General features: G+C 40.9%; 2 protein-coding genes and 1 long non-coding RNA gene across 3 annotated transcripts in view; all 3 read right to left on the bottom strand.

The window, feature by feature from the left end:
- Positions 1 to 998: 998 nt before the first annotated feature.
- lhx4 (LIM homeobox 4) lies at positions 999 to 9,752 on the bottom strand. The gene is made up of 6 exons (XM_073477076.1): positions 9,674 to 9,752; positions 5,811 to 5,982; positions 3,930 to 4,132; positions 3,224 to 3,378; positions 2,239 to 2,410; positions 999 to 1,387 (listed from the first exon to the last, which is right to left on the bottom strand). The coding sequence occupies exons 1-6, from the start codon at positions 9,750 to 9,752 to the stop codon at positions 999 to 1,001; spliced, it is 1,170 nt and encodes a 389-aa protein (XP_073333177.1).
- Positions 9,753 to 13,483: 3,731 nt separating this feature from the next.
- LOC141005027 (uncharacterized) lies at positions 13,484 to 17,397 on the bottom strand. The gene is made up of 2 exons (XR_012179841.1): positions 17,242 to 17,397; positions 13,484 to 17,043 (listed from the first exon to the last, which is right to left on the bottom strand). It is a non-coding gene; the product is annotated as an uncharacterized lncRNA (long non-coding RNA).
- Positions 17,398 to 18,833: 1,436 nt separating this feature from the next.
- qsox1 (quiescin Q6 sulfhydryl oxidase 1) overlaps positions 18,834 to 24,217 on the bottom strand; it is a 31,394-nt gene continuing 26,010 nt past the window's right edge. The window contains exons 12-13 of the mRNA XM_073476906.1: positions 20,979 to 21,140; positions 18,834 to 20,764 (exon numbers count right to left, since the gene is read on the bottom strand). Of these exons, the coding sequence (XP_073333007.1) occupies positions 19,953 to 20,764; positions 20,979 to 21,140 (974 nt within the window). The 3' untranslated portion in view covers positions 18,834 to 19,952. The remainder of the gene's footprint in view (positions 20,765 to 20,978; positions 21,141 to 24,217) is intronic.

Here is a 24,217-nt window from a genome sequence, read left to right as displayed (position 1 = left end):
GATAAATTACTTGAATGGTTCGAGTTGAATTTCTCCAAACTTCTTGACTGTCCTCCAACACATAAGCTTCGTTGTCTGGAAACAGATAATTTAATACTGACGGACGTCCGCTCTCAGACAGCTTTTACACAGACAAGAACAAGTCAAGCACCTATAAATATAGAAGAGAGACCTGCTGTGTAGCAAACAGTGTTCGCCCTCACTCAAACAGAGGAGACATCGGTTTCTACGGACAGAGGGACGGACAGACGGACAGACAGACCAACGGCCATCTACTTCCTAATAACTTGTAAGCTTCAGCAATACATTAAAAAACGTCAGCATGGTTCAAAATTCGCACTTGTGCCACTGTTCTTGTAAATTTCTCTCCCCAATGAAACACTGTGTTTTTGCCTTGTGCATATGTCCCTCCTCTTTTTCTCTCTTCCTCTGTCTGCATTCCTGTCCACATGTGTAGAAAAAGAAGAGGAGAGTAAAGTGCATCGCCAATGTAAAAGGCTTTGATATGGCCAGACAGCAGTCCTACTCGATATCAGTCAAGAAGCATGCAGGTGCCTCCTGGGTCTCATAGGGACTTTGATCTAGATTGTAGCCCTATTGTTGTAGCTGTTATGAGACAGGGATGGTTTATTTTGGAGGGGGTGAGACAATATCACCTCCCCTGTGAGCAAAATCCACTGACTTGCTGGAAATCCAGTCTCATTTTCAGAGTGAAAGAACAAAATAAAGTCAGGTGATGACAAAAAATTGTATGATACAATGTTGAGATTGAACATTCAGCGGTGTGGAGGTTGTTCTTCACTGCTTTTATCCGGACTGCACATCTTGAGTTATCTCATCGATACGACTGCTGAGGGACTAAGAGTCACACTTTTTCTCTTCCTTCTCCTCTTCACCCAAAGTCACAAAACATACCAGTCTTGGAGGGCGATAGAAAGAAATGTAAAAAGCCTTTTGAGTCTGTTTTGTTGTATCCCCACAGCAATCTTCTACGAGACTCAAAACTGGGAATGGTCCATCTCGTCCAGCCATGAGGCGGGGCTGGTGGGGAAGTCAGGGTATCCTGTACTGCTGCCTGTGGAGAGGTCTGAAGTCGGGCCGCCTGCCATGGCCCTCAGGGCCTGTCCCACGCCGCCCGGCCCGCCCTGCACCACGAGACTGTCCATGCTGAAGCCCAGGTTGTTGAGGAGAGGGGTGTGGCCGGGCAGAGAAGTGATGGAGGAGGGCGACTGAGGGAGACCATAGGGGCTGCCTGCTCGGATATCGTGGTAGGGTTGTCCCGCTGCATCGACAGAGAAGCCGCCGTTCAGCACTGCACTGTTGGACACGTCACCGACACTCCCATAAAGCCCATTGCCGTGGCCGAGATCTGAAAGGACCTGGTCATCTGTGGAGGAGATAACAGCACTTAGCACGAGGGGTGTAAAAACTTTGACACATCAACAACGCTGTCAGCTGCAAGAGCATTATATAGTTGTTATATTTCAATACAGTTAAGTGCTTTTATGAGTGAGATTTATTGTGGCAACATTATGTGGATTTCACGAAGGTACAGTAAGTGGATGCTGAAGTATTTAATAAGCATTTGAGTTTTGTTGGTGAGAAATGATGCGCATTATGTTCATCTGTAACAAAGGAAGTCTGTATGTGTGCAATTACTGCGGCACAAAATATTTGTTTCCATCTCAATCCCTCCCTCGGGTGGCTTCAATAACAACAAAGCCCCAAAGCGCTTTCTCTCTAATTGACTAAAAGCCTCACATGCTTTATAGAGTTTCTGTCACCATGTTTTCATTTCTCATAAAAATGGCCTTCTTTTTAAAAGTGGCTTGAGGACTTTTATGACTACCCAAAATGGGGTTTGCGAACATTAAATAACATAGGGATGTCTAAAATGTCGTTTGCATCCCACTAAGGACCCTCTCTCTTTTCCAATAAGTTCCATCATGGCGACAAACGGAGGCAGGAGGATGCGTCAGCGGCGGCGGGGGGGTGTGAGGGGAATGTTAAATGAGAAGGCCGTTTTGGATTTGCCAACAACAGCAACGCAGGAAAACAAATGAAATGCCACAAAGACGCATTCAATCGCCGCTGCACTCAGAACCGTGTCATTTAGCAGCTTGTAGGGTCCCTTAATCCCATTAGCACGACAGCATGTCTGACAATTCCCTTTCAGGAAAATCTCTCTTAAGCAATAATAGATATGTGCTCGGTTGAAGTCCTCCATACAATACGTACCTCTGAAGCTCAGTTCACTGTCACTGAGTCCGGCGTCATCGGCAGAGCTTTCCTTCTCCACTTTAGTTCCCCCTCGGCTGCGTTTGACACTTTTATAAAACTGAGTCCAGCGATGTCGACCTGCATCTTTCTTCAGACGCTTTTCCTTTGCTCGCCGGTTCTGGAACCACACCTGACAGAGAAAATCGTAATTATTATTAAGTGAAAATAAAATTTTAGATCGTAATTATTCAAAATAATTAAAGGTGCAAAGTATACACCAATCCAAAGATGACCTTGGGATTAGATTTAATGTCAACAATCCTTCTCCAGAATAATTTATTGTACCTTAAATACTCCAGCAAATAATAACAATAATAATAATTTAAAAAAATGTAATTTGACTTATTCAATGTTTTCATGACATTTCAAATCTTAAACGCTTCAAACCATCTTGTTTTAATCAAAACATTATGCATTTTTACAAAAACAGATGTATGTGCAGTTTAAAATGTCTTTCACATTGGAAAACATGGTAGATGTAGATCATAACTAATTTGGTCTAAATTAGCCCATCATAATAAACAAGAAAAAAACAATGTTCAAAATGGTGTTGCAGAAAGATTCATAAGTCAATAATAAATCCACAGAAAAACCAAGAAAACTGCTGTAAGAAATACTAAAAAGAGGCTCAAAAACAAACATAAAATTTCCTTACATCAAAATCAGTATATTGTTAAGTCTTAAGTTGCGAGTTGTTTGTATCATGACTTTGTATCGTCTTGTTGATTAAACACGATCTTAATAGCTCTTCGAAACCCTGATAATAAAGGCCTAAGTGCTTACTTTACATTTATGAGCTTGATTATTAAAAACAGTAGCTAGTTTATAGATGCTCAAATCATGATGATGATCTTTTTGCTGTAATGGAAAACCAGCATTTTGCACAAGTTGGAGACAACAGGGAGCCTTTTGCAGGAATATAAGAAAAGACCAAACCCTCTACCTGCACTACTCTCATGTCCAGCCCCGTCTCCGAGGACAGCTGCTCTCTGACGTGGCGTGCCGGCTTCGGCGAGTTTTTATAGGCACTTTTGAGGGTCTCTAGCTGCTTGGCCGTGATGGTGGTCCTCGGTCGCTTGGTCCCCGCCTCTGAATCATCTGAAAACATCATTACAAGTGTGAGCGACTCCTTCTTACATTTGTCATGTTGCCTTAACAGGCTGTGCCCCTTCGGCCTCTGTGTGGAGTACACGTGTGTTAAATGAAGTGAATGGTCATGTATGGAAGTGTATTATTGTCCTTGTGCATCTGTCCCACTCCCACAGCAGAGGACATAAATCTACCCAGCCGGAGTGCCACAGGAACGGAGTTATTGGGGCCGCACCGTATAAGAGCATTGCTTCACTTTACATAATCAATCAGAGATGCATGGAAATCTCAGAAGGGATGGAGGGAGAGAGACAGCATCCACACCCAGACAACAAACAACATAGATCCACAGTCAGAAGTCATTTCACTGCATTGCACTGTGATCCTGATGGAGTTAAGTGAAGCAGGAGCTGTTCAACACTGAATCACACGAGCAGTGTTTGACAAGAATGAGTCATTATTGTTGAAACAAATCTTTTCAATGGATATTTTCTTCTAAATTGACTTGATTTTATCGAGTATCAGCAAATGCTTAATATTTTGGAGTTATGCAGACCTACCGTTTTGTTTTGCTGTCTCATAATCCACCTTGCACACCAGCCTCCCGTCCTCCATGAGGTAAAACTCGTCCCCTGTGGCCAGTTGTCGGCTGCACATAATGCAGGCAAAGCAGTGCAGGTGATACACAAAGTCCTGCGCCTTTCGCACAACCTGCGTCGGAGGGATCCCCTGTTGGCATGATGCACATTTTGTTCCAAAACGTCTGCAGGAAAGCATGAAGAAGAGAGCTGCGGTTAGAAAATTTTACACAAAACACCAGCTGGCAACCTTCTCCTATTTATACCCACTATACAGGAGACTGTGAGACCAATCCTGATTAAAATTTCACATGCTAGACAGCTATTTCTTCAACTGCAGCCAAGAATTATGGCACAGTGTCTGTATTAATAGACGCTCCAGCTGTTGTAGAAGGAAAAATCAGCACTGGAATGCATTTCTGTTAACGATAGACCTGTCCACAGGCTGATGGATGGAGAGGATCAATGCACTGTGTGTGTGATGTGTGTGTGTGAGTACGTCTGTGTGAGTGTATGTGTGTACGTGTTTGCATGTTTATGTGTTTGCAGATGAAGTACTGAGAGCTAAGGAGGAAGAGGAGGTAAAGGAAGAGGAAGAAAAGGGAAAAGAGGAAGAGGAGGAGGAGGAGGGGTGCTCACAGTAAACACACCCTAAGGAGAACCAATAAAACACTGACTCAGGAGAGGCTTTAAATCACACAACCAACCCACAGAAATAAAAAGAGCAAGGTGAAGCCTCCAAATCACTACTGGGACGCATACACCACTGAATCTGTGTGTCTACGAACGTGTATGTATTTCTGTGTTTCTGCATGTGTGTGTTTTCCAGTCACATGCGTCCCTCGACCACAGTTTGAACATGCAAACGCCCCCCTGCTGTCCCCTGGGTCGGCTAACACAGTTAGCTCTCAGTGAGACTCTGGAGCTCTTTAGGTCTCATTCAAGCTTTGAGCATTAAGACCTTTCAAACATGATTTAGTAAAAAGCCTGGATCTGCTGATCCTGTTTTGGATAAAAGTCAAACTCAATTTTCTTCTGTAATGCCTCAGAAATCAAATCGTTTTAATGAAAGAAAGAAAGAAAGAAAGAAAGAAAGAAAGAAAGAACAGAAAAGTGAGCTCTTATTTTGTAAGTTTTCTCTAATGATGGCACCTGAACAAAACTGCCAGTTAAATGTGAATAATGACATCAATTTATAAATAAATCTTGATTAATCTTTGATTAATCCAAATCAGATTAACAATCAGATAAAAAGAATAATACATTTAAACCGGACAATTAATAATAGTTCACCCAAAGATGAAACATTTAACGGATGTTTGGTTTAAAAAATAAAAGGAAGTTGATAAAAACCTTTCTGTACAAATAAAAGATGTCAATTGAATTTATTATTTTATTTTATTATAATACAGCTTAACTTTCCAATAAATAAAAAAAGGCGACTGTAAAAAAAATCCTAAACATTAAGATATGGCTAAACGAGAAACACTGGATTTATGCTAATATATTAACAGCAACTTCGACACGAGTAAGCTAACTATGTAGCCAGTTTGGCTAATGTTGCTAGCAAATGTTTAACCAGACATAGTCTAATATAAACCTATAAGCTGCTTTGTAATTATCAAATATAGCCGAATTATTCCAAAACATATTTCCGTCAGAATCAGTCACTTTTCGTCTCACGCCAACCTAATTAGAGGTGAAACTGAGCAAAATATTACTTTTTCTGGGTGCAATCCGCTTGTCTGGATTTTATCAACACCAGTTCAATCAAAGAAACCTACTCGGGTCTTTTAAAAGAAATCCCGAGCACCTGCGAAAATAAAGCGGTAAGGAGGCGAAGCAGAAAAAAAGCCCACTGACTTGAAGAAATCCTCCTTGCAGTAGACGCTTCCTGCCCGGGAGAAACATTTGTCCGCCAGCGGAGTCTGGCAGTCGGCGCACTTGAGGCACTTGGAGTGCCAGTGTCTGTCCAGCACCTTCAGGATGAACTTGTCCAGGATGTGCTGACTGCAGCCGGCACACTGAGGGATCTCTGCGGGGACACAGGAGCACAGGGTCACACACGGAAAACTCAGGCAAGCCTTCGTGTTTGTTAAACGGTAAAACAAGAGCAATTTTATACGCGCCCATATCAAGAGGATTCATTTAACTCAACTTTGTACTTAAAAACAGGTGGGTTTTTGTTTTGTTTTACCGTCGCCATGTTTAGCCCTGAAAAGCACAATTTCTCATATCAGACAAAATGGCTGCATATCTTTTCTGTCATTAAATCTTTACTGGTAAGTGGATTTAATTCCGAATATTATTACATTATATTTTTATTATGGTATTTAAAGATGGAAGGGAAATGCTTTGTTGTCTTTCAATTGAAGAGGCTAACCCCGATTTATTCGTTTTTTATTTCGCATTTGTTTGTTTTGTATTTTTGACCCACATTGTCTCGGTGCTTCTTGTTTTTAACCTTTAAAAACACATAACAATTGTTTAATGTAGCTTTGTAAACAATAAATAACAGATGATACCATGTGGAAAACCATCATTTTTAGTCTACTTCTGCTTCGTGAATCTGTCCGTCTCTGTCCAAGGTGCTGCACTCAACCCTTTTTGACAACAACATTGATTTTTCTTAATTTTATTAACCAGATGTGTTCCTCTGAATCTCTTTACACGGGGGCGTCAGCGTTAGCAGTCAAGATGTCAAGACGGAGATTACATTTCGTTTTTGTGGGAAGCAGACCACGTGTGCACAAACAGAAAGCAGGTATCACACGGTATCTAACCCTCCCATTTATATATTAACATTATTATTATTATTATTGTTGTTATTATTATTATTATTATTGTTATTATTATTATAGGCTACATTAGCATTAATATCACCAAATTCTGCAGCGACATTGATAATCTACTACTACAAGCTGATTTCAAAAAGCGAAATTAAATGAATACATTCAAGAAAACAAAATGTTCACCATCACATAAAGCATATTTCCTCTTAAAACTGGACCTTTAATTAACAAACAACAATATTCCATAATTCTGTTTATTTATACGCTGGCACGTGACAGTACAGAAAATGGTTTATTGTAGTCTTTTATCATTATTAAATGTGTAATTTCCAGCATATGCGTGAGAACTAATGCGTGTTTAATGTTATTTTAAAAAAAACATTAATCCTTAAAAAACAACACTGACGATCACTCTTGCCTTAAATCGTGTTTAATCTAAATGATTCTGTAAATAATAATGCAGTTTCATATTTTTTTTCTTTCGCGGCTTCTCTTAGTCAACATCCACATGACATCCGATAATGAAAAATCAATATCGAGGAGAAATGGGCAGAGAAAAAACACTAGTAGGCTGTTTAAACACACGCACCCACACCCACACACACACACACACACACACGCACACAGAGGAGCTGCGGCTGCTCACAGTCCAGATAAAAACATCTTACAAATAATCGTCTAAAGCTCGAGGAGCCTCGTGTTTAATCTCAGCATACTGTCTGCACAAAACAAAGCTCCCGGGCTGTGCAGCATGGAGGTCAAGGCAGCGTGCACGCAGCGTGCACACACACGCTTTACCTCTTTTTTTAAATGCACGTTCAAATCTTAAAAATGGAGGCGATGTGTGATCATTTTGTGCTATATTTTTGCATTGTATATTATATTTATTTTGTTAATGAATGCGTTTAAATGGACCAAAATAGCAGATTTGTTATGATAAGACACCAAAGGAAAAACAGAGCAGCATTCCTGCACAGACAGAAGACAGGATCGTCGGCTGGACTGAATTTGCTTCACCTCGACGTGTGAGTGACTTCGTGCAGAGACCACAGGGGGAATTACTTTAAGGAGGATATGCTCCCTGAATGTGCACATCGGCATCTCGTGTAAACGTGGAGAAATCAGAAGCGTTTTAAATATGTGGAGATAAGTGGTGGGTGGATGAAGCTGGGCGAGGAGGAGAAGTGGTGCTGAAAGGAAAGCAGCACGATCTTGGCAACGACAGAGCGTCCAGCATCCAGCTTCAGTGTGTGTGTGTGTGTGTGTGTGTGTGTGTGTGTGTGTGTGTGTGTGTGTGAGAGAGAGAGAGAGAGAGAGAGAGAGAGAGAGAGTTAACCTCGTGTTTTCAGGAGGGCCCATATCTTGGTTTCAGTCCCATCACCTCCTTTAACAGTTTTTTAATATAAGAAGAAGAAGAAGAAAAAGAAGAAGAAGAAGAAGAAGAAGAAGTGCAGTCTGGCAGCCTTTCCAACTCTCAGTTGTCTAATGATTTGTGGTAATTAAACGTGAAGTAAACACTTTATACCTCAGACTAATAGCCTGCAGGTTGAGGTGTTGGGGTGTAATTGCCCTGAGTCATCAGAGCTCTCTCTCTCTCTCTCTCTCTCTCTCTCTCTCTCTCTCTCTCTCTCTCTCTCTCTGTGTGTGTGTGTGTGTGTGTGTGTCCCTGATATAAAACATTGTTCAAATAAATTCTCTGCTGCTTTTATTCCTGGAATAATCCAGATTTAAATCCAGGATGAATGCTGCTGGGGCTGCAGGGGGTTGAGTGGCAGGATCTTTATCCAATCTTTTAATCTGCCTCGATTTATAAAATTAAAGAGCATAAGCCGACCACATATAGTCTCTTTTTTCTCCTTTAAATACTCTGCTGAAGGCAGGCGCTCATATGTTTGTCCTGTAGTTGTGTTTGCAGTTACACTAAACAGGCGACAGTAATGAGGTGCAAAGAAAATAAATCCTAATATTATTTTTGCAATTTTATGTTGGATTTGTACCCTAAATTGGAGCAAAACGTTTTATTATCAGTGTTTTGAAACCAAAGCGCAGTCTGGTAATTATCGAACTGAATTATCTCATTTTGTTGTGGATTACTTTGTTGCCTATTAGACTTCAGGTCCATCTGTACATTTTACCAACTCGCCTATAAATAATTAGGTCAGAGCAGAGATGTATCCCGTTGCATTTCTGTCTTGATCGCACGATCAGATTATGAAGGGGGCCTGGCACAGATTAACACGAGCAGATGCAAGGCAATTCTCGCCTTTGATGCTGCAAGGTGGATAAAAAAAATGCAAGAAGATGCTACAAAATAGCTAAAAAAATAGATATTGTATCTCATCCTTAATGAATAATGAGACTAAAATGTAAAACAAAACACAAACTGATGCCCAGGCCTTGATTCAGAGACGATAAGGACTAAATAAAGTGTGTGAGGCGTTTATTTGACTCAGCAATGAGTGTCAATCACAGTCAGAGTGTGTTTGTCTGATGGGTGATGACAACTGCGTCTGATCTCTTGACCATGCAGACTCGTTTACAAATGAACAGCTGCCTGAAGACTCCAACAACAACAACCTGACGGAGCAAAGTTGAGGCCAGACTGTAAAATGAAATCCTGTTGCTTTTTTAAAAAAACAACAGAAATAATCATTTTTCTTTCTTCTAATTATGGGATGAATAACCAAAGTGCCGTCCTCTGCACGAGCCTGCAGCCCCGTGAGTCTGCAGAGATGAACTGGACACGAGGCCAATAATCAGTATTATTTAAGGCGTTGAAATATAAGCAGTATGACACATCACTGGCCTGTACGTGACAGCGGAAGACTGAGAGCTTCAGCCTCCTCTCCTCATCCTCCTCTCTTACTGTACCTAAACCCTGCAGCACGCGCTGCACTCAGAAAAACGAGGTAAAACAAAAAAAAAATGTCTTACGTTGCAGTGGCACTCCGAGGATCTCCGGTAAACTCTTTACAGGACTCTCTGTCGGCAGGACCGCCGCACTTTGCATCATCGTGATCCAAACCCGGAGACAAACGCACGCACATACACCCGCAACACGGTGGGCGCACCGCACTCCCCCGTCCTGTCTGGTGGAGAAAACAAAGTACGCTGGTGCTGATGCTGAGGCCTGTCTGCTCTCTGCTGCAGCTCCCTCGCCGTCCCGTCAAGCCTCTATCCCTGTTAGGTCTCTATTCCCGGGGATGATGTCCGTGCCGTGCCGTGCCGAGCTGTTTTGGAGTGAATCAGACAGGCTGCTCGGTCCATTCAGCGCTGCAGGGGCGGCGGGGCCTGACGTCACCGCGGCAGAGGCTCACCGGGGGCCAATGGGAGCGCAGGAAGAGGAGGCCCCTCGAGAGCGGAAAGCATTCTCCATAGGTGTACGAGCGAGGAGGAGAGAGGAGAGAGGAGGAGAGGCGTCGGACATGGTATATGAAACTGTCTCCGGAGAGGCGGGACCTTGTTCCTGTCGAGACCATAAATAGCTCACTGCAGTGGCTCCCGGAGGGGCCCCGGGCCAGCAGGGCTGCTCCTGGAGAGGAGGAGGAGGGTCCCAGGGAGATGAAGTTGAAGTATTTTTAGGCTTTAGTGATTTAAAAAGAAAGGATGCGAGGTGTCTGAGCGGATTTCAGAGTGTTTGTGCTCAGTTTTTAAACAACATATCTGATTATTTGGACAAAAAGCAACACAAAATCTAAGTCTGTTGGTTATACACTGAGCTATTTCACAGAATCACATGATTTTTTAAAAACGTGTTGCCTGTGGCTGAGTTAAGCATGTTGCTGTGACGAGCTTCCAACATGAACTCAATCCAGAAACAGTCCCCAAAAAATGTAAATTCAACGTTTTCTTTAAAACCAACCTTCTCATAACAGTTTAAATGTGTTTTTCAGGGTGACAAGATGCCACACTGAGTTGTCACTGCACCCAGCGGTGATATCATTGGACTCATGTCTGGGTCACATCCACAGCACCTTCACCTGTGCGAGCTCTGCTTCTCTCCCCGTGGCAGCCGGATCTCTCTCAGTGACAGGTGGGATTAGGAGTCTGGGCGCAGTCCTCCTGACACTGCTCATTTCAAACCCCATCGTCTGAGACTGCTCTCCCGGATAAGATATTCCCCCCGGAGGGCTGCTAGTTCAAGCTAGATGAACTCAATCTTCGCTTCCAATTTACTTCAAGCGCGCAAAAAGAAAAAAGCTCACAGTGGCTTCAGCCCAGCGCAGGTTGTTTCCGTCAACAGCGAGTCCGCCTGCGGGCTCACAACACATCTGCACGCACACATCTGGATGACATTTGAACAATAAATTAGGTTTCATGTTGTTTGATTTTATTCAAATGAATCCCAATATAATTTAATTATTGTGTTTTTTCAGCACCTTAAATTATAATTATGATTTTAGCAATCTAACACAATTATATACTACTACTACTACTACTACTACTACTACTACTAATAATAATAATAATAATAATAATAATAATAATAATAATGATAATAGCAGTAGATCTCGTGTGTCAAAAATCTTTCCACCAAATTACATTGAAAAAATTGGTGATTTAATGAGCACTGAACAAAATACAGCGTGCAGAAAGTGTGTGTACGAATTACAAAAATTAAAGCTTTTTTCTGTTAAAATAAATGAGATTTTCCGTGAGTCCCATTTCTAATAAGCAACCCAACGCCGTCGACGTTTTCTCTTCTGATCTCCTCGTTTCTTTCCACGTTTATGTGCGCCTATTTTCCGACTGTTTCTTCTATTGTCGCCCCGTTTATATACTGTAGGGAGCCACAATCCCATAAGCCGCTCGCCTGCATGTGCTGGGTAATGTTTCAAAAGTAATTTAGTAAAATGAAAACGCACATCAAGCTGATTAAAAAAAAAGAGGAGGCTGGGATATTACAGGAATTGTATCCAAGCCGATTCAAAGCTGCAGTTTGCGGGCCAGGTGTCCCCTCCACCCATCCATCCATCCATCCATCCATCCACCCATACATACATGTGTGGCAAGGGAGTCATCTGGTCTTACTTTATTTTCATTATACACTTTTCCCCTCAAGATCATTCAATTGTATCCAACTATTCAATTACTCTGATTGTTGGTATCGAGACCCTCTTTAGCTGCCCCCTGGAAAACAATAAAGCAGATAAAAAAAAAAATGCTCTTAACCTGTCAGCAAAGGGCAACACAATTAGAATAATTGACGGATGCAAAACGCAGAAAGAGAACAGATGCGAGCGGCACATCTGGTTTATGATGCGGTGCAAAAAAGAAAATAAGAAAATGAACACATGAATTGCGAAACAAGCCGCAGTCCTTCAAGAAATGTTCCTTCTGCACTTGACAGAAAATAAAAATACAGTATTTTTCTAAGTGGGACAAAAGACGTCCACATGTCCCCAGCTGATAAATACAAATGTTAAAATCTGAAACAAGGCGCTCAAAAACAATTATCAAATAATGACAATTATAGCTGATCTTTGTCTACATGAAGGTGTTGCTGTAAGAAAAGAAGAAAAAAAAAAAGCTGTGGAGGAAGCAGCTCTCTCTCTCTCTCTCTCTCGGGCAATAATTCAAGCAGAGGGCGACTCCTTTGCCACCGCCGTTGACCCAGCCACCTCTAATTAGATCTAATATTTCAGTGGACGAGTTCATTGACATCTGCGATTCACAGATCCATCTTAGCGAGCAGAAAATACAGAAACACATCCATCTCTGCAGGAGGGAGCAGGCGTGTGTGTATAGAGCCTATACACGGAGAATAATAATACAGGTGTGTGTCACCAGCAGCAGCAGCAGCAGCAGCAGCAGCCTGTGCTGTCATATATAACTCACTGCAGCGGGCCTGCTTCACCATGAGCCGAAACATCACATCTTTCATGGATTTAATTCATCATTTGATGTGTGTAAATACAGGATTTATGCGTTTATGTTTCGACACATTATTTACAATTTTGCAGAGGCTAATCACGTCCGAAAAGTCATGATTAAATATGAGACGAGCACAAAACAAAACAATAAATGTGTGCAAAAATAAATAAAAAAACAAAACAAATGCTTTATGCATTATATCGCAGTGCGTATTTGAGATCAAATGCACGTTTTAAAACTGCTGCAAATGTCCTTTTCTGCTCACAAGATGAACATGAAACGCCAGAGTGCAGACCTACCTAGCTCAGACTCTTCCTCCTCCTCCTCCTCCTCTTCTCCTCCATGCAGCTGAGGGCTGTCTTGTATTTCAGCTCGCAGAGAAGCAGCAGCAGCGGTCGGTCCACACTTTCTCCGACAGCATCAACACGAGGTAAAGCACCTGCACCGCGTCCCCTCACCATTCGGTCCGAAAGCAGCAGGGGAAGAGTCAGAGAGAGAGGAGAGAGGAGGCAGACAGCGAGGGGGAAACCTTCGGAGAGAGCACCGAGGAGAAAATTAAATTGCACTTGGGGGGCAAATTCTATTAGGGAATAGTTATTGTCTCCTGACAGCTCCTGTCCATTTGGGTAATTAGTAGAAGAGATTGGTTGAACAAACCAAATCTATTCCCGTCAGAAATGATATTTTCCAATTCCCTGATTGAACCTGACCCTGTCGCGCTAAGACGAGGCGGTAATAGGCTCATTTGACTCAAATAACAAGTGCTGCAGTCCAGACGAGCCTGTCAGAGGAAACAATGACTGAGATTTTAAAAATTACCAGAGAGAGGTGTTTTATTCTTCTCAAAACACAGGGCTGCACACAAAGATTAAGGTGTAGAAATGTTTTATTAAATCCTTATCATTAAGTTAGATAAGAGAAAACAAAACAATCATTTACAGCTGCAAGAAATCTGCTGATTTTACATCAATACATCAACCTGCAGAACCCAGAGGGCTCTTTATGTTGCTCTGAGAAGGTGGATTCTCAGCAGGAACATAATTCCTGTGGTGATTCTCTGGTCCTGCTTGGATGCATGCTACCCCAATGCATGCTGGGATATACTCCAGGCCCTCATGACCTTCATCAGATGAGCCTTGGAAACAAACGAATGAATGAATAAATGAATGAATTAATGATTCAAAGCTTTGCATGGAAAGTTTTGACAATGAGTGGTTCCTTTGTGAGAAACCATCAGTTCAAATTATTCCGTTATTTTGCCTTTTGATCTGAAACCCAGTAAACAACAATTTCCATAAACCACAGAACAAAATGATGCAACTTAAAAAAGAAGATGATGGAATCAGTCTCTAAATAAGCACAAAAAGCTAGTTTATTTGTTATAATTCACATTAGATTTGCCCTAAAGCACAGCTACTCTTCCAGGGGTCACCCTTTAAAAAAGAAAACACATACGCACTGTATAAAAACAAGCATTTAAAAAAATAGACATTACAATATTACAGTCCAGACGTGAGTAGTGTGTTTTTCCAAGCAACTCTCAAATCAACAATTGTTTGTGCGTTTCTCTCTCAGTTTGAGCTGATCAAGATCTCCTTCAGGGGCCTCAGGTTAAAAGTCTGACTGTCTCCCAAATGAAACCTACATTTATTTAGCACGTTACTAATTCAGTTTGCATTACTGTTCTCAGAGGATAAACCACAATACAACATACTGTACATCTCAGTGCATTGATAGAGTTAAAATGAAAAAAGTTGCTTATCATCTAATTTTAAATGCCCGATAATTAATACATTTATGAAATGAAATTAAATCAGTGTTATAAAAGGTACCTAAAAGTCATACTTGAGTAAAAGTAAAGATATTTTCTTAAAATATTTAGTATCTGATATTGAATTTACTTAAGTATCAAAAGTACAAGTAAAAGTAATACATAGTATACATATGTTTACATGTATGTATGTACTGTATATGGGAGGCTGATTATTGGATCTGATATTTTGTAAATATTGGAATCTCTGTTTTTATTTTTTTTATCTGATTGTCAGTAAAATAAATGTAAAAATGCTGTACTTTGGCTCTGATGCAGCATGCAATCTGTAAAGTAACTAGTACTAGTAAGTTATCAAATAAATGTAGTGAAGTAAAAACTTCAATATCTGCCTCCAGATTGTAGTGGAGTGAAAGTAACATAAAGTTGTGCTTAAGTACAGTACTTGAGTAAATGTACTCAGTTACATTCCATCACTGAATGAAATTTTTCCAGTGAAGGCGAGGAGTGAACGTTCACACGGCGGAGACAGCAGCAGTGTCAGCTGAGTGTATTAAAACAATGTGACTGACAAGTGTTGGATCTTCTCCAGCTTCATTATCTACACTTCCTGTAAGCTATACGTGCTAATTCTGTGACCAGAACATAAAAAATATCAGAGGCAGAACAGAGGAAGTAAAGGTCAGCTTTGTGTTGAAATTAAAATAGTGCAGTCGAGCATATTATCAAGGCCTAAATGCAGCTGATAGTTGGAGGTTATTGATTCTCGGGGCTTCCCCTCCCTCCTGTCCACGCTTCTTCTGCACTCTCTGCTGAACACAGATGAACTGCGAGGACTTCCTTATTTCTGTTCCTGAAAAGGCTGGGAAGACACTCACAGAAAAATATCAATATTTTCAGTTTGAAAGAAGCTGAAAGTACATCAGTTGGGTCAATATGTAAACAAACAAAACAAGATTTCACTGACAACAACTGATTTCAAACTCTGGCAGCATGAGAGTTGTTTAAAAAGTAGAGATGGCACCAGCATAATTATCCAAATCCAGACTATAGTAACAAGACTCCTACTGCTGCTTTCAGTGTTTGATCACCAGATTTCCTGGAGAGTCTTGTGTAAAGAGCATCTCATCTTCCTCATCCCTCTCAAACAAAGATTTGGATACGCAAAAGTTCTCACAGGAACTACAGGAAGGACTTCAGGAACCACACAAGGGCAAGAGGCAGTTAGTTTCTTTAGACAGAAACTAAAATAAACACACACTCCCAGTTCCTTTTGTTGCAAACATCATCCCAACTCAGTGATGATGAGATGTGATGTTTGGGAGATCAGCAGATGAGTGTCCGTCCACATGATGGGGGAGGGACCTCGGCAGTAAAATGAGATGGATCTGACCCTGCTTGACTCCGTCCTTTAAAAGGCTGAATGTTTAAAACCTAAAGGGGATCTGGCTTAGTTTGGATGTGATATATACCGATACCATATATTAACCTCTTTTTCATAATTTATTCACCCCCCCTCCTCAGCCTCCCTCCTTCTCCCTCGCTCCACAGCAGGAAGCTTTATAGTATTATTAAAGTCAGAAAGAGAGATGACAGAAAAATGCATCAAGCCCCTCCTGCATTTTAATATCAATACCGGAGGGGTAATAAACATCGAGGCAGAGAGCGTACAGGAGAGGAGCGACTATAAAACCCCACATTGTCTAATTTATGGAAGACAACAACAGGGCAGCAAGGTGAGGTTTTTACCCTTCAGTCTGTGCTTTCATAACACAACAGTACTCAACGTTTGCTTAAACACCAAAAAAAAGTTTGGAAGAAAGTAATCTGGCCTGTGGCTCATCATGCACCTGTAGTTGAGATGACACACTCGACAATTCCTGCAAACTGGCTAGATGTAGATGTTTACGTGTCTTTTTTATTTATTCAACACTTTTAAAGTTCCTGTGTTGAGCTTCAAAGTCTTTTCTTGATCTCTGAAACAGCAGATGAGAAAAGTTGTGATAAAATCATTACTTTGTAGAGAAATATGACAAAGACAGAAACCTTTAAACTCTTTTTTTATACACAGACAGTGAGGCATTAAAGAGAAAATCTCCATAAATGAGTGTAGAAACTGAACAAATGAAGATGCTTCCATTCGGACGATAAGGTCGTTTAACTTTCTTGGCAGCAGTGTCGGAAGAAATACTCACCTTTACTTCAGTGTACAAATACTCTGTTACAAGTAAAAGTATTGAATTCAAAATTTTACTTGAGTGAAAGTACAAAAGTATCAGCATCAAATTATATTTAAAGCACTAAAAGTAAAATTCCTCATTATGCAACATATATTTCACAATAGTATTATACAGTTGGATTATAATTATTGATACATTAATGGACAAATCACTTTAAAATTATAAGTAATCATTTCTACTGTGTAATGCAGTTTAATCTATAATAATATATTATAATCTATTTGCTGATTATAAATAATGATACATTCATGTATGTATCACTTTAATACTGACGCTTGTAGAAGTGGGGCTAATTTCAAAAGGATACTAAAAGACGACACACACCCAGCCACAGTATCCACTGCCGTACCACCAGACTACGGAGCAGCTTCTCTCCTCAGGCTGTGAGACTCCTGACCTTATCCTCAACACTCCATTGTCTAAAATAGATGTAGCAGGATGCATGGATTCATCATCAATCATTATTGAATTCAATACATTTTGAATTTGATCAAAAATTACAATTCATGCGTAGGGATGGCCAGATTTTGCTTCTGAATTTAGATAGAGAGCACAAGCATCTCTGAATGTGTCTTGTTTTAAATGTGAAGGCTCTGTCCTCAGTATGAACTGCTCACCTCAGCCTTGGCAGAGCTGCAGACAGATATTACATTGCTGCCAACTTCCTCATTAACCATCATTAGTCGGATCCGGCATCACACTCGCAGCTCGCTGAGGCTCGAGGAAGCAGATAAAGGTTTCTGTAGGATGAGCAGCACGAAGCATCGCTGACTCCAATCCTATAACAAACACAGGTAACCATTTAAACAGATTAACAGATCAGGTGTGTGGGAGAAAAGTATTTAAACGAAAGACATAAATACATGTCTTTATACATATTTCACATTATCTTCAAGATGTCAGATACAATATACTTCAAGTCTTGCCAGATACAACAAAACAAATGTTACTGTTAATAAACAAAAAAGTTTGGGGACATAATTTCTCCTTTAGTTTGACAGTTTCCCCAAGTTTTAAAAAAACACAGCCCACCCTGATATTAGAGTATGTCAGATGATATATTGGATAATGTTTGAAAAAGGAATAAATAACATGCAGAAGCTTCCCGGTGACAAACTGTGCTTTTCTCAATCCATTCTGGCAATCATAATGTGTCATTCAGGGTCTAATTCAAAGTATGTGAGAGTTTGATTAAGTCACAGAACCACAGCTGCTCAGCCTTGATGCTCCTCCGCTTTAATGTAGGGCTATTAATCAGCCTATTGTGTGTGTGTGTGTGTGTGTGTGTGTGTGCGTGTGTGTGTGTGTTGTGAGAGAGGAATCGACTGCCTTAACTCAACTAATTCACCATCAAAACCTGTCATACTGCTGATGCTGGAAACGTGGTTTGGATAAAGAGGAGAGGGGTTTCCACTGAGATCAGTGTGTGTGTGTGTGTGTGTGTTTGTGTGTCAAGTTTGGGGTGAAGGTAAGGGGCAGGAGTCAGGGGAATTCAGCGTTTCAGGAAACACAAAGCTCAAGATCAAGCGTCGGCTGTCCTTCAGATGGGCTTGTTGTAATCCGGACGACATCAAACCCTCGTCCTCCGTCAGTCTGTTTATCCCTCACACACACTGCTCTGTCTTTCATCCACCTTACTGGACCACCTCACCCGTGTTACCCTCCCCAAGGGTTGGCTGCTGCCCGCCCCCCCCCCCCCCCCCCCCCCCGCAGAGCACACCTCCAAGTGTGTGAGGGAAGAAGCCCCATGAAAGCCGATTGCGTTTTAATAAAGTTTATTATCTGCGGGGAGCTAATCCTCAAGGGTAATCTCTCCCCTCTAGTCCTAAAGGAAAGCTGGATTACTCACTTGCTATAATCCCAATGAAATTGTTAGGATTTAGCTTGCGCTGCACAGCAGATGGCAACAGGCTTTTTCCTTCAACCTTGGATGTTGTAACCCCCCGTTTCTACATGTAACACCCCTGCTCCTCCTTGCCTTGTGTTCTGGTAGTCTTGGTCAAAACAAAACAGAAAAAACACAGGAAGTGTTTTTCAAAACATCTGACTACAGACTCTCCTGTAAACATATTTTGACATCTGAGACAATAAGAGATGGCATTGAGCGTCACCCCTTCTCTGTAAATTCATGTTATACGGTAAAAAGAAAGTGTGATTGGTAGGTCTTTACCTCAACAAGTGACAGATCAAGTAATGAAAAGGCAAAGAGTCCTTATCAAAAATAATTTTATTGATTCCGAAGCAAAGAAGAAAACAGAAAAAACACAGTGTTTTTGAGATGACCAGCCGCAGCTTTACATCGTGGACACAAGCCAAAAACAAATCCTGCTTATTCTAAAACCTCGTCCAGTGTGAACATATGCGTCGCTCCACAACACTTCATAAACAACCTGAATGGTTTTTCTGTGGACTCAGCAGTGTGGTGTAATTTTCAAAGACGTGACATAACGCTCGGTGTAACGTACAGTACGTCACCTCTAAGGAGCTGATCAACAAAGGGCTAATCTGGTGAAAGTTAGTCACAGTATTAAACAAAATGATGCAACAGTCAACAAACTGTAGAAAACCAAAAAGTATTCCGGGAACTTTTTTAACCTTCTGATCATTAAATGAAATTCAGAGTTCAAAATAAACACAAAACTCTCCTACCTGACTGGAGGGAAATGTAAGATATTAAACAAAGAAAAAAAAAAGAAAATCACTTAAGAATCATCTATTTGAGTATTTTGTTCAAATGATTAAAATATTCAAACGTATAAATATATAAAAATTGGGACAAAATTAAATGTTTTTGGTCATAGTACACAGGGACGTACAGTGGGAGGTCTTCGTCTGACTGTGAGATATTAAAAAAATAAAAGAAATCACAATTGGCTGTTACAAATGTAAGAAAGTGACAAAATCACTCGCAAAATTAGTCGCTTTTAAAAAAAATATTGGGTTTAATTTCATCCTTCATAAGTGGTCATACGGAATCAAAAGCTCAATTGAATGTCTTTAACTCAGGCACAAACCCTAAACAGAAACGGAAATATACATAAATATATCTATATGAACAGATTTTCCACAGTTGCTGCCTGATAAACTCTGGAGGCCAGATTAATTTTCAAAGATTTTGAGGGTAATTTTCCCTTCTCCTCCTCTCCAGTTAGACACAACACATCCACGAGTGCTGCTGCCTGCTCTGGCTGTAGGTAGCAGTTAAGTGGACCACCTAAGATGGCTCTAATCTTCACCCATCCCCTTACACTAACCCCAACCTTAGCCTATGTGAACCTAATGAAAGTTAATCATAGCTGACTCAGGTATAATTTGGATGCAGTTTGGTTCAGGGCAGGGCTAATTTAGGTCGCCGTAGCTTGTGGCGGTTTTTGAAGAAAAGGAACATGGCGAGAAGACACATGGAGGACATGAGGTAAAGAATGACACACAGGCTGATGTCCACCTTGGAGAATCCGATGCTCAGCACAGACATCCAGCGTCCTCTGTGGCTCAACTCGGCCTCCTCATTAAAGTACCGGCCTGCCAGCTCTCGCCTCTGCAGCCACTTCCTCTGCTGCCCCGCATCCAGCTCAAAGTCTGCTTCTATAGGCTGCAGGCCCACCATCCCGAGCCCTGCGTCCAGCTCCATGCCAAGGCCAAACACGGGCGCGGGCTCTTGCTCCTCCTTCCTCTGCAGGGTTCGTTGTTTGACCCGGCTGGAGGCGGCCAGCTGCAGCGCCTTGGCCTTGTAGTGCTGGTTGACGAACGAGTCGAGATCCACGATGTCCTCCTGCAGCTCTCGCATCCTCATCCCCACGATGCTCGGCCTCCCATGGGCCCGCCGCCGGCCTCGACCCACCTCCATTTCAGGTTTGGCCCAGGGGGTCGGCTCGGACGTCTTACCCCCGATCTCTTCTTCTGCTGCTGCTACTCCTTCCCCCCCTTCCTCCTCTTCATCTGCCATTGCTTCCTCTTCCTCCTCCTCCTCCTCCTCCTCCTCTTCTTGCTCGGTGGTTTGCGATGGTGGAAGGAGTCTCATGGAGTCCAAAGCCTCCCTGGCTTTCCTCTCTCCATGTTTCTGAGCTTCTATAGCTTGCTGCTCACTCTCATGTTTCTCCCTCTGCTTTGCCAGAACCTGGCTTTCATCTTCGAGATACTCTGACAGGCCGAGGAGAAGAAAGACACATGTACATGATTTCTATGGTCATTCACATCATTTTCATAGTATATAGAAGCATCAGTGTTCATTGTTTCTCTACTCATGTATTTAGATTTTTCCTTTGATTTGTCACCCATCTGTACATCTGAATCGATGGTGAACCTTAATTCAACTCAGAAACTCTGAAATCTCTTCATAAAATAAAGTGTGTACCTGTGAGGATACTGGCAGATGAGAAATAGGACAGGAGGAAGGGGAGGACCTGCTCATTGTGCCACCTGTGATCCCCGTTTTCCTTCACTGTGTGGCAGGCTGGACACATCTCTGGTGAAGGCCACTGTATCTTCGGGAAGTTGGGGTCCTCACTCAAAGCACCTGCGGAGATAGAAACACAGAAGAAGGGTCACTGTATTGTAAAAATGACATATTGTCAGAGCTGCAGAATTAAAAACAATCAGACTGATATGTGATATTGCTTTAGGCATTGTTTCTACAAATCTGCTTTTTGTTTATAAAGGTGTAGTGCTAAGTATAATTACACAACCTGGTCCGGTTGCCAAGTTGGCTTTGGCAACCATTTCGTGAAAATAGTAACCAATTCTTGGCCATTTGAGCATTAAATGAAAAATTGGGACAGCAAACGAGAAGCACCCCAAAAGAAAAAAATGTTTAATAGTTGTTGCATTTGTGATATTTAACCCTCAAAGACCAAGACAGCTGCAGGCAGCTAAAAATAGCAATTGTTCTAAAATTACAATAACTTTTAAACTCATAATCCTAGCATCCATATGCTTTAAAAACCTGTGTAAAGTGGACTCTGGTCTTGTTTGGGCATTCAGTGACTCCATAGTGAATGTGACTACGCAATCATGTTCTGCAGCATTGATTTGCCAACGAAACCCACTTAGTTTCGTCTTCTGGGCCAACCTTTTCCTTAATTAGATCCATGAGGCCAACAGGCAATGGTTGTAGCCAAGCTACTAACTGCATAGTGTCTTGATTAATCAAAATACAGTATATGATGACTGAAAATGACAACCATATTTTCAGTTTTGGCTACCAAAAACTGACATCTGGTTTCCTGGCAACTACTTTTGAAAGTTAGTGTTGAGCCCTGACAAACAGTGTCATTACTTGATTATTTCCATTTATGACATTTTATACCTCTATTCCACTACACTGAGGGAAATATTGCACTTTTTACTCAACTATATTTATTTGGCAGATATAATTACTTTGCAGTATATAAAACATATTATTATATCAGATAATATGATGCACTGCTACACATTAAACTGCCTAAATGCACTGTATAGTATTACAAGTCCACAAAGCACCACGTGGACTCACAACAGCATTAAAATGCTTCTTACAGGTAATAATACAAGTTTAGCTGTGAGCAATTTATAATAGTCTTATATATCGGAGGTTGTTCTGCACATTAAGTACTTTTACTTGTGATACTTATGTACATTATTACTTTTTAAGTTCATTTTTTCACTAAACAGACCTCGTAACTACTACAGCTTTGTCAAAGTCTTTGTAAAGTATGTAACCTAACTTATAGGAGATGATATACAAGGTCAGAAAATGCTGCCTGGATCCAGAGTCATTGCCACATACAGGAATCACACACAACACAAAGCGCCCAGTCAGCTATTTCACCCATTGTTGTTTCTTTTATTCTCCTTGTTGGTGCACTGACTCGAGGATGTAAAGTGCTTTGAGGACTGGATGCAATCTGTGTTGAACCCATTTGATCTTGTCACAGTGCTCGTAAAAACTAAGTGCCTATATGCATATGTGTATGTATGTGTTTAAGTGTGTATATGTAAATCATCTGTCTGTGTTTGTGTGCATGTAATCTAGGGATTGATATTTGTGTGTGTGTCTGTGTGTTAGTGTATGTGTATTTATATATGTGTGTGTGAGAGAGAGTGTATGACAGGGTCTAACAATGATCAATGGGCTTCTGGGATGTCCCAGTGGGAGGGGTGGTGAGATAATAGATGTGGCCAAAGTGGACAGCTTACCCACACACACATAGACACACAGACACACACAGACACACACACACACACCTTCTGTTTTCAGGCAGCAGACCTCGGTGCTGTGGGGCACCTGTCTTGTCCCTTCACACCCCTTTGAAAGCAGAGTCCAATTTCCAAATTGAACATGAGAGCAGCAGAACCCTCCGAGGGGAGCTGCCCTGCTAATGAATTAGAAACTTTCTCCTTTAACATGTCTGCTCACTAACGCCCCTCGTCACTCACACACTGCACCCACGCAAACAGACTGGCTGAGGAATGGGGAAACCCACAATAACACAGGCTCGTACACAACACACTCTGCACTCCGGCTGGGCGATATGGCCTTTAAACAATATATTTTGTACTACTCTATATTGCAATACATGATAATATATCAGAAATACTTTATTGATCCCCAAGGGGAAATTGAGAAATATCTTCTCTCTCTCTACTCTCAAGCACTTCATCAATGCTTGATCAAACCAACACAATTTAATTATTTTCTGAATATGTCCTACAGATGTCAGTCAGATTTGAAATCCATTCCACAAGTATGTTTATATTTTTTAAAATTCATAATACACATGCACGAGTCTAAAGGTAACTCTTTATAATAAACATCATTAATACATGGTACATTTATAGTTTATTAGACTTAAGTTAATATTTATTTAATTTGTTACAAAAAAAGAAATGCTTTATGAACCATTTATTAAGTCAGGGCTCCAGACTAATTTTTTTTTTTTTTTTTTTACAGTGGTTGCACTAGTGCACCTAAGTTTTCCATTTAGGTGCACCCAATAATACATTTAAACTTAATTTCTTAACACGTTATGTAAATGATTATAAACGATGGAAATACATTTTGTTTCTTCACTCAAATCAAATGCAACAAGAAATTGTGATAATGTCAACTGTTTAAAAAGTAAACCTCTAAGTCTCAGGCGCACTGGTGTGAAAATGTTTAGTCGCACTTGACAGATTTTTGGGTGCATGTTTGATCAAAACAGTCGTACCCTGGAGCCCTGTAAGCAGATGTTTAAAGTTCCAACTGATGACTTATGACATTATGCAACTGATGTTAATAAACCTTCATAACTGCTTATTAAATAGTTTATAATGTTAACTGTTTGTTAAAAGTGATTTTTTAACTATAAATGTACCATTTATTAATCAAGGTGAGCATGAGGTACCCTTTTACATTGCATGATTACCAGCGGGCTATTACAGGTCTGGGTGATATGAACAAAATCAAATATCAAAGTATTTTTGACCAAATACCTCAATATCGATATTGCTTCAATACTTTAAGGACGTTTTAACAAAATATTAACACATTCATATTTTTAATAAATAATCATCAGTAATGTGGGTACAAAGACTAAATGGGTAAAGGCAAGTATTAAAACAAGTAAAACATTC

This window comes from Pagrus major, chromosome 11 (assembly GCF_040436345.1).
Source record: "Pagrus major chromosome 11, Pma_NU_1.0".
In the NCBI taxonomy this organism is placed as follows: Eukaryota; Metazoa; Chordata; class Actinopteri; order Spariformes; family Sparidae; genus Pagrus; species Pagrus major.
The sequence above is the reverse complement of the archived record's forward strand: the minus strand, read 5'-3'. Positions and strand labels throughout refer to the sequence as shown.

Coding starts and splice junctions, on each gene's coding strand:
- lhx4 (XM_073477076.1), bottom strand. CDS start 9,752: ATGATGCAAAGTGCGGCGGTCCTGCCGACAGAGAGTCCTGTAAAGAGT. Junction 5,983..9,673: donor CCTCGGAGTGCCACTGCAAC/GTAAGACATTTT, acceptor GTGTCCCCGCAG/AGATCCCTCAGTGTGCCGGC. Junction 3,379..3,929: donor TGAGACAGCAAAACAAAACG/GTAGGTCTGCAT, acceptor TGATGTTTTCAG/ATGATTCAGAGGCGGGGACC.